General features: G+C 40.5%; 1 protein-coding gene and 2 gene segments (V, D, J or C); 2 read left to right on the plus strand and 1 right to left on the minus strand.

Moving 5' to 3' along the window:
- LOC136693905 (Ig kappa chain V-III region MOPC 63-like) overlaps nucleotides 1–9,609 on the plus strand; it is a 344,864-nt gene that overhangs the window by 215,740 nt on the left and 119,515 nt on the right.
- The window catches only part of LOC136693904 (Ig kappa chain V-III region MOPC 63-like), a 226,150-nt gene that overhangs the window by 69,350 nt on the left and 147,191 nt on the right, over nucleotides 1–9,609 (minus strand).
- Nucleotides 3,291–9,514, plus strand: LOC136693902 (zinc finger protein 436-like). 4 transcript variants are annotated; one of them, XM_066667149.1, is made up of 3 exons: nucleotides 3,291–3,589; nucleotides 4,692–7,414; nucleotides 8,315–9,514. In XM_066667149.1, the coding sequence occupies exon 2, from the start codon at nucleotides 4,793–4,795 to the stop codon at nucleotides 5,765–5,767; it is 975 nt and encodes a 324-aa protein (XP_066523246.1). In that variant the 5' UTR covers nucleotides 3,291–3,589; nucleotides 4,692–4,792; the 3' UTR covers nucleotides 5,768–7,414; nucleotides 8,315–9,514. The 4 variants fall into 4 exon arrangements, with proteins under 4 accessions (XP_066523246.1, XP_066523249.1, XP_066523247.1 ...); XM_066667152.1 differs by having other exon boundaries at nucleotides 4,733–7,414; XM_066667150.1 differs by lacking the exon at nucleotides 3,291–3,589 and adding an exon at nucleotides 3,789–3,915.

Raw genomic sequence — 9,609 nt, forward strand, 5'->3', positions numbered from 1 at the left:
TTAGGAGCAAAAATGGCACAGGATTGCAGCTGCTAGAGTAATACAAGAAATACAAGGACATGTTTTAAATGCTTAACGTCAACATAACATAGTTTAAAAGGAGGAATTTTCTTACACTGAAATGCAGCTCCCAGTGCAATACTTAAATATACGTGGAAAACATAGCTATTTAAGATAATAAGACATTTAATACAAATAAGTCAAATGTTGTATAAAGGGAGCGGCATGGTGGTGCAACAGGTAGTGTTGCAGTCACACAGCTCCAGGCATCTGGGTTTGTGGGTTCAAGTTTGGTGTGTTCTCCCCGTGTCTGCATGGGTTTCCTCTGGGTGCTCTGGTTCCCTCCCACGGTCCAAAAACACATGGTGGTAGGTGGATTTGTGTCTCAAAAGTGTCCATCGGTGTGAGTGTGTGAGTGAGTGTGTGTCATCCTGTAAAAAACGGGTGCCCCCAGGTTGTTTTCCCGCCTTGCGCCCAGTGATTCCAGGTAGGCTCTGCGACCCAGAACTGGATAATGGTTACAGACAATAGATGACTGAATTAATGTAGATATAAGATATCTGTAAAATGATTAAATTATTGAAATGGTAAAAGGGAAAATTAAATATTTATATAGAGAGCTACACTTAAATGTATGAAATGATGATCTGAGACATCACTGTGGAGCATTCTGATATAAACAATCTGATATGTAAATATGTTCTAGCTCACTGATGGCCTTAAAAATGAATAAAATCACTTAAACAAAAATATATTCTGTATTGTATGGTAAAGCCAGTTAAGTGCTGCATTCTGTACAAGTTGCAACTTATCTTTACTCTTTTTAGGTAAGCCTGTATACAAACATTACAACATCAACTTCTATGTGATTACATGACTCAGTTTCATGTTAACAGATAAAATCAGATTTTGGCAATGTTTCAAAGAGGATAGTAAGCTGTATAAGTCATGTTTCTACCCATGTTTTTACCCAGGTCTCACATTTCAAATCTGATGTGTTTTGATTCATTGATCAGATCTCATAGTTTGCTTATAGTCTGTTTTTTGTTTTCAGCAGATCCAGTTCACAGGAGTTTGATTTTATCTTCATTAAGTTTCAAGAAGTTGCTGTTCATACTATTATCTATTCTGTCTTACTGCAAGTATGTTCATCCCTGCAGCATATCTGCCTGAGAGATCTCAGATGCTCAGCCTTCCAGGGAATGTTTAAGTTTGTTTCATTTTAGTTTCCTCTTTCATTTTAGATGGGGTAAATACTTCTAGAGTCTCAGTTAACTTAGTGTTGAAAAATACACCTAATTTATGGTCCAAGTTACAGTGTTACACTGAATCTCCTGAATGGTTTCCATGAAATCAGCTGGAGTTGGTTCTTTAAAACAACATTTTATCTAAGAACAATTTAGATTTTTGTACGTGATTAAAACTAGGCTAAATAAAGGCAATGGTGATCTGATACAGCCACATCATGTATGCTATGTATCTTAATGTTTAAGCTAAAAGAGATATTCAAATCTAGAGTATAACTCTACCTATGTGTTATGTCTTTCACAAACACACACACACACCGTACTGTGCAGACGTTTTAGGTACCAGAGATTATTATGAGATATAAAAGCTATTTATCTGAGCAGTAAGTGTATAATTGCTAAAATAAAACAAGCAAACAAACAAGTAAACAACAAATAACAGCCAACATTAGAATAAAACAAAATAATATTATTCCAGTGAGTGTTATATTCAGTGTGTCTCTCCTCGTGGAGTCCATATTATTTGAGGTTATCCTACAATACCTAGTTTTAGTGGTTAATAAATAATTAATATAAGTAGTGTGTGCTGTTGATTTAACAAATTCATGCCAATGAAGGGGGGCAGCAGAGTGGTGCAGCAGGTAGTGTCTCTGTCACAGCTTCAGGGACCTGGAGGTTGTGGGTTCGAGTCCCGCTCCGGGTGACTGTCTGTGAGGAGTGTGGTGTGTTCTGCCTGTGTCTGCGTGGGTTTCCTCCGGGTGACTGCCTGTGAGGAGTGTGGTGTGTTCTCTCTGTGTCTGCGTGGGTTTCCTCCGGGTGACTGCCTGTGAGGAGTGTGGTGTGTTCTCCCTGTGTCTGCATGGGTTTCCTCCGGGTGACTGTCTGTGAGGAGTGTGGTGTGTTCTCCCTGTGTCTGCGTGGGTTTCCTCCGGGTGACTGTCTGTGAGGAGTGTGGTGTGTTCTCCCTGTGTCTGCGTGGGTTTCCTCCGGGTGCTCCGGTTTCCTCCCACACTCCAAAAACACACGTTGGTTGGTGGATTGGCGACTCAAAAGTGTCTGTAGGTGTGAGTGAATGTGTGTGTGTCTGTGTTGCCCTGTGAAGGACTGGCGCCCCCTCCAGGGTGTATTCCCGCCTTGCGCCCAATGATTCCAGGTAGGCTCTGGACCCACCGTGACCCTGAACTGGATAAGGGTTACAGATAATGAATGATTAATTAAACAAAACAGCTGATGGTGTATTTCCAGCATTCAACTGACTCTCTGTCACTAGAGAAGAACAAATGACTTCTTTTATTGCAGATTAATTTAGAGTGAATTCAACTCAGTCTCGCTCCTATTTTTGATATTGTCAAATGGAGACGACATTTCATGATATATTCACGTTTTTTTTTGTGTTTTGTTTTGTTTTTAATTATGAAACAGTATAACCATTTTTTATTATTAAACATTAACAGAAATCTTCCTGTGTCTGTGGTTCCCTGTGTTAACTTTTCCTCATTTTATGCTACAGCACCCATCACTAAATATGATGGACTGCTTTAAGCTGGAATCTAACTCCACATTATGGAGAAAATCTAACATAATCTTCATGAGATTGTTATGAATTTCTGAGAATAGTATATATAATAAGTATATATAATAAGTATACAGAGCACCAAATGATTAGATGATCCTGACACCTAGTGGTCTAAATTCAGAGAGTGGAAGAGAGAGCCACTTGTCACTCAAGTCCAGTAGGTGGCAGCAATGTTCCTAACATATGAACAGCCTTAATACAAAGAAGAAGCCTGCATCCACAATCTTCATAAAACCCTACGTAGTTCACTTGGTAGGGATTAAATATACTGCCCTCTGCACACAAACAGTCGATTAATGTTGACAACTAGGAGCCAATTCAGATTTAGCCAAATGAGCACCGTTCCCACCTGGGCCTTTTGAGTACTATTTTAGTGGAAAACCCGGAATATTATGACTTCCCTTGGGCCCTAGGTAGGCAGTAGGGGCCATTTGGGACTGAGTCGAAGGAAGAGAAGTAGTAGAAAAGAAAAGGAAGTAGTTCACTGAGAGGGAGAGAAAGGAAAATAATCTGTTTTTACTGAAGGTAAAGGCGGGTGTGAGACGTCTATACTGTTTACACTGTGTCTGTAACTGTCTCTCTCTCTCAGAAACAGGGACAGACAGGTTCTCTCTCTGAAAGGAAGGTGGAGAATGGAGGAAATGTGGGAGCTGTGTCCACACTGAGCTCAGGAGGCTAGTGTTAGCTCTTAGCTGTGACTCTGGGAGATGGTAATATTTACAGTTGGGTGCAGGAATGTGAACTAATCCCGTTTGTTCAGCTCCAGGTAAGATACAAAGTTTATTGTGAGTATACCTTTTCTTTTGTCCACCCCTTCCACTTTGCAGATGTAGTCTTTAATTCAAGAGCAGAAGGGTTCAGAAAGTGAACTGAAGAGGACAAAGAGGCTTTGAGTGTTAGGAAGTCATTAGTTGGATGAAGCCATATTTCTCCAAAGACACAGACACAGCAGTCCTCGCCTCCTGTGGAGAGCAGTAGTGTGAGGAGATTTCTTCTGTTGTCCAGAGAGGGAAGAAGTGCTGGTGGTTGGTCTTCCTCAGAGCCCAAGTTCCTCCGCTGATAGATGAGGGATGGAAGTTAAATCACACTTCTGTAAGTTACTCAGGTCTGAAATAATTCTTGTCTAGTGCCATGGTTGTAGATTGTATGTGTTTATCTTTGGATCATGAAGCAGCTGTTTCGGTTCTGAGTGAGGCAGGTGGCTGATTATGTTCCCTTTGTGAGGACGTTCTGTGTGAAAGTGGGTTGAGGAGAGGGTTTGAGCTCTGGTTAAGTTTGGGGTAGGAATATGCTGAAGATAAATTTGTATTTCTGAGGTTCTTGTTAAGCTTTTGTTAGGACAAGTTTCTGGATATTTTTTAATTTGAGGAGGTCCCTGTTATGATTAGGTTTGAAGAAGATTCTGATTTGGGGTTTGAATGTTCTGACAACATTTCGATTGGGTGGAGGTCCTGGTGAAGGTTGGGGAAGGCAGGTTCTTGTTAAATTTGAGTTAAGTTTGGGTTGGGAGCTTCTGGTTTATGGTCAGAATGTTGTTTAAATTTGGGTTGGGAGGAGATTTTGGCTTGGTTCTGGATAAGATTGGGGCAAGAAGGTTCTGGGTACATGTTATGGAGGACGGTATGAATCCACCTACATACTCCTCTAACTTGATTACCAGACAGTGACAGGGAGCCCTGGAGAAAATGACCAAACCTTACCTAGTATTTAATTCAATTTGGGGTAGGGTGGAACTGAGCTGAATGAATTTTGACTATGCAGGTATTATAACCACAGCAAATCTGAACAGAATTTTTATTTATTTATTTATTTAGGTGCATATACCAGAGCTTTAAATCTGATGCTGAATTTATCTTTTTCTCCTTCAGAAATGAATTACCTCATCTCACAAGTCTTCTCCTGATCCTAGGCCTCCGTTTCCTACAGCATCCTACTTTATTTCCACAAATACATCAGGAAAGACCTCACAATGTTGAAATCGGGGGAGATCAAATGTGAGGATACAGAGCCTGAAGACACCCGTTCTCAGGAAACATCCTCGGCTGCTCTCCACACCGACACATCAGGCAGACAAAAGCAGAAAAACAGCAAACCGCGATCTCTCCAGTGCTCAGATTGTGGAAAGTGCTTCAACTTACTGAGTCACCTCCAAAGACACAGACGCATTCACACCGGGGAGAAACCGTATTCTTGCTCTGAGTGCGGGAAGTGTTTTACTGTGCAGAGTCATCTCCAAACACACCAGCGGATTCACACTGGAGAAAAACCGTACAAGTGCTCGGAGTGTGGGAAGTGTTTCAATCAGCAGAGTCATCTCTTAAGACACCAGCAGATTCACACTGGAGAGAAACCGTATTACTGCTCAGAGTGTGGACAGGGTTTTAATCAGCTCAGCAATCTCCAGATACACCATCGTAGTCACACCGGAGAGAAACCGTTTCGGTGCTTGGAGTGTGGGCAGAGCTTTACTAGACAAAGTAATCTCCAAACTCACCAGCGCATTCACACCGGTGAGAAACCATTTCAGTGCTCAGAGTGTGGACAGAGATTCAATGTACAGAGTCATCTCCAAAGGCACCAGCGCATTCACACTGGAGAGAAACCGTATTCCTGCTCAGAGTGTGGACAGAGTTTTACTAGGCCAAGTAATCTCCATCTCCACCAGCGCATTCACACAGGAGAGAAACCATTTCAGTGCTCAGAGTGTGGGAAGAGTTTCAAAGAGAGTGCCACCCTTAAAAAGCACCAGCGAATTCACACTGGAGATGAAGCGTTTCACTGCCGAGAGTGTGGGAAGAGTTTTACTACACTAATCAATCTGGAAAAACATCAGCGTGTCCACACAGGAGAGGAGGACTTTTACTGTGTCGTCTGTCGGAGGAACTTCAAGCAGTCGGATTTGGAAACACACAAATGCATTAAGATGGAAGTAGACACTTTTTAGTGTCAATAAACAAACAAAGAACCATTACTTTGGCTTTGTCCTGCCAACTGGGCCTAGTATTACAGCTTTCATTTGTTATACTGTGTCATATTTGAAAGTGTATACACATTTCAATGCAAATGTCAGAGACCATGTATCATTTATTTATATTCCTGTCAAACACGGGCCATTAAGTATACGTTATTACACATGTCAGGAGAAGGTAGAGAAAACAGAAGACTCAACAATTACTTTTAAAGAGGACTGATTCCCATCTTCTCCACAGTGGAACACAGTTCTGTTTCTGTTTCTTAATGAAACATCTGTGACCTGCTTTGGTTCTCCCCCAGTGTTCTCCCCCTGTTCAGAACGCCCGCTTTCAGCACCTGTTCCTTCAAATGATAATGAGCCGCTCTCTGTTCACCCCGACCCCGAGCGCACAGCAGTGAGGAGCGAGGAGCAGAAGCTCTGGTTTTTAGCCGTTTTCACTCAGTTCTTTCTTCTCCGTTCTCGTTTCCTACACTTTTACTCAGTGCTCTTATTTCTCCACACTTGTTGTGTCTGTTTTGCTGAGTTTAACCTCGTCTTTGCGCTCTCACGTAAACACGGGTCCAGCGCTGTGATTGGACAGACTCATATGAGGGGGTGGGGCCATCCCAAAGTCTCTGCACGTTATGTCAGAAGTGGAGCAGAATCAGAACGGCTTGTTTTATCCCATCTTTTCTGACTTTTTATTATATTTTTTATTTTTCTTTCATTTTTCTTCTGCAATTGGATTATCATCTGTCTGAGCTCCTCAGAAATATTTCTGAAGCAGTGAGGAACTGGTCATTTTTTGACTGAAAATGGAATAAAAGGAAAAGTGGTCTTTTGACCTTAGCTCAGTCATGTATTGAATATAACAGAATAACTCCGCAACAGATAGCACGCGTGTTTCTTTATACGAAATTGCATTTTTATGATTCATTCATTGTCTTTAACTGCTTAACCAGTGCATGGTAGCAGTGCATTATAATAATACAAAGGCTTATTCTTACAATATCACCATAACTGAAGAGCTGTATGTTTTTCTGTCTCATGTGAAGAACTGTTTATACCTCATCAACCCATTAATTATACTGTAGAAAAGCACACAGAGTCAGATGCAGCTCTGGAGGAAATAAAAGACATTCAAGAGTTGGCAAATGATCTAAAGAGTCAAAGCTGAAGATTTCCTGGAAGCTAAAGTTTCAAATTCTTGTATACCCCAAGGTTTTTGCCAAATGTTCTCTAAGTTATTGTCTCCAAGTCCTCCTACCTGTGAGACTCCTCACAGTGCCACCTGTTTCAATACTCTTGAGGCCAATCCATGGCTTCTTTTCAAACTGATACTACTAATGCAACCGCACAGAACACCGTAATGCATCTAAGGATAAAGCTTGCTAACTACCATAAGTAGGGATTATGGAGCCAGTTTTGCTCTTTAGAACTTCAAACCTCGGACAGCTGAGGTATCACTGTGGATCAAACAAGCAACAAGAAATCTCCTGAAGTCTCATCTTACTTGGGAGCCCAGAAGTTGCATCTCCTGAGGAGTAATTAGTCAAGACACATGAGTCGGTAGCAGAACCAGCTCTGCTGCACCAACAAGGCTGAAGATTCCCTGTTAGAAACACCCACCTGCACAAGGTGAGTGGTTTTCATTTAATTAAATAATCAAATACTTTAGACAAATTTAAAACAATGATCTTGTTTGTCATATGTGCACCTTGTTTTAATTTTGTCTAAATATGCTAACAGATTGCATTATATGGTTATCCTGCTGCTCTTGTCTAGAGTGCATTATTTTAATCAGGTTACTGTTGAGGGAATATGTATGTTTTTCCAAGGAATCTATTTTAGTAAGGTGCTGTTGTAATCTGTCCCTACCTCTTAACCTGACATGAATGGAAAAACCTTAACTTTCAGTGTGTCTCACTAGGAATTAGAGATTTGAATCAGTTCATTCTGAAGATGTTTAATACGGGTCAGGGCCCTGTGCAGGTTACTGGAGTTACTGTAACACCAAACAATGTCTTTATGCATCTTGCTTTGTGCACAGGGGCACAGTCCTGCTGAGAAAAAAAAGGGTCCTCCCTAATCTCTTTTAAAAAAAAAAAAAGCCTATATATGTGTATATTCACAACATTTAGTTAAGGCTCAAATCTATGTAACTTAAAATTCTTATTATGTTACACAAGGAATTGAACCCTGGTTTGTTGTGTTGAAGTCAGCAGTGTTACCCGCTCCACTGCAACACCAGCACATTATCCTTCTTCCAGCAGAAATCCTTTAAAACCTGTGGCTTCTCCCAAAATCATATTTGTGCATCAGACTGCCAGAGGGTGAAATATGAGACACCTATACAGAGAGCATGTTTCCCATGCTCATCCATTGTTCATTCATTACACCACATAAACCAACAAATGTAACTGCACATAACCGGTGTAAATCTGTTTATCCATATAAACCTGTTTTACCTTTAAACTAAAACAATTAATTTTTGGACGTTGTGGTTACTCTTTCTGTTTATCTGTCGTGTTGTTTCAGGCTCCTGTGTGGTGTGTAAACGTAGAAGAAGAGAAATACTGCGGGCACAACCTACCTGTTGCACGCAGTGTAGACCTGTATACACATAGAAGGCCACCTCCTGAAAAACTGAACTCTCTCTCGCTCACTCACACACACCTATAACATTTTTTGATGTATATGTTCATGTGTTGTATTCCAATAGTATAGTGGTGTTAGCTGAAGGTGGGTGTACTGTGATTTCTAATAACTGTTTTATACATAACATCACAAATATTGTATTCTGTACATCACAAATATGAATGTTCAGAAGTCATTTACACCTCGAGTCATGTTTCATTAAACTGAATTAGTTTGTATTATCAGCTTTATGCTATACTCTCGTGTTCGTTGACTCAGTTGTAGCATCAATTAGTGTAATGCAGTGGTTCTTGATCCTGGACCTAGTGGGACAACTTCAGAAGGGGTTGTTAATTAACTTTGATTAAAACTAATTACAATCCTACAAAATTACTACCGAGAATGGTTATGAACACAGTGCTTTCTTTAAGGCAGAAGGAATGTAATTGTTACCAGCCAACAGGAGGGGATGAATGTGATTGGTTAGCATACATTGGGTGGAGCCCAAATACGCAGTTTCCTCACTGTGTCAGAAATTACTCTGAAAGAAATAAATGTGCAATGTAATTTTAATTTTTTTTTAGTTCTGTTTCATAATTTATTAAATTGCTGCAAAAATCTCAGTGTTTAGTTCTGATTAATTGGAGGATAATGTAACCTCGCTACCTCAGAGGAAGCTGCAGAATGGTCCAATGCTCGGCTGCCTCTGAGGCAGATTCTGAAGAAGTGTTTTCCTGCACATGTAAGTCACGATTGCTGCCTTAGAGGATGGTGCAGAGTGTTATACCATAAAGTTCTGTCTCGAGAATTAATGAAGGTTAATGGTGATAATGTGTGCTAACCAATCAGGGACATCCCTGCTTTTTGGCTTGTAACCAATCACATTCCTTCTGCCTCAAAGGCAGCGCTGCCTTCAGAACTGTTTTGAGCAGTGATTTTGCAAACAAGCTTTTTTGCATAAGGTGTGAGGGGAGGGGGAGAATCTTTAAAATATGCCGGTCAGTGGCCCACCAGGACCAGGACTGAGACACACGGGTGTACTGTGAATGTAGGTGTAAGCTCAGACTTGTTGAATGTTACTGTTTATTTGCTTAATATTTTGTAAACCTTTTGCTAAAATATATTTGTTGTTTGTGTGTTTAATTTCATAAGATTATTTAAAAAAAAAACTAAATCAGTCACTACATTAATTCTTC

Source organism: Hoplias malabaricus, chromosome 4 (assembly GCF_029633855.1).
Source record: "Hoplias malabaricus isolate fHopMal1 chromosome 4, fHopMal1.hap1, whole genome shotgun sequence".
In the NCBI taxonomy this organism is placed as follows: domain Eukaryota; kingdom Metazoa; phylum Chordata; class Actinopteri; order Characiformes; family Erythrinidae; genus Hoplias; species Hoplias malabaricus.

Excerpts from the sequence above, each read along its gene's own strand:
- LOC136693902 (XM_066667149.1), top strand. The coding sequence starts at position 4,793 with ATGTTGAAATCGGGGGAGATCAAATGTGAGGATACAGAGCCTGAAGAC.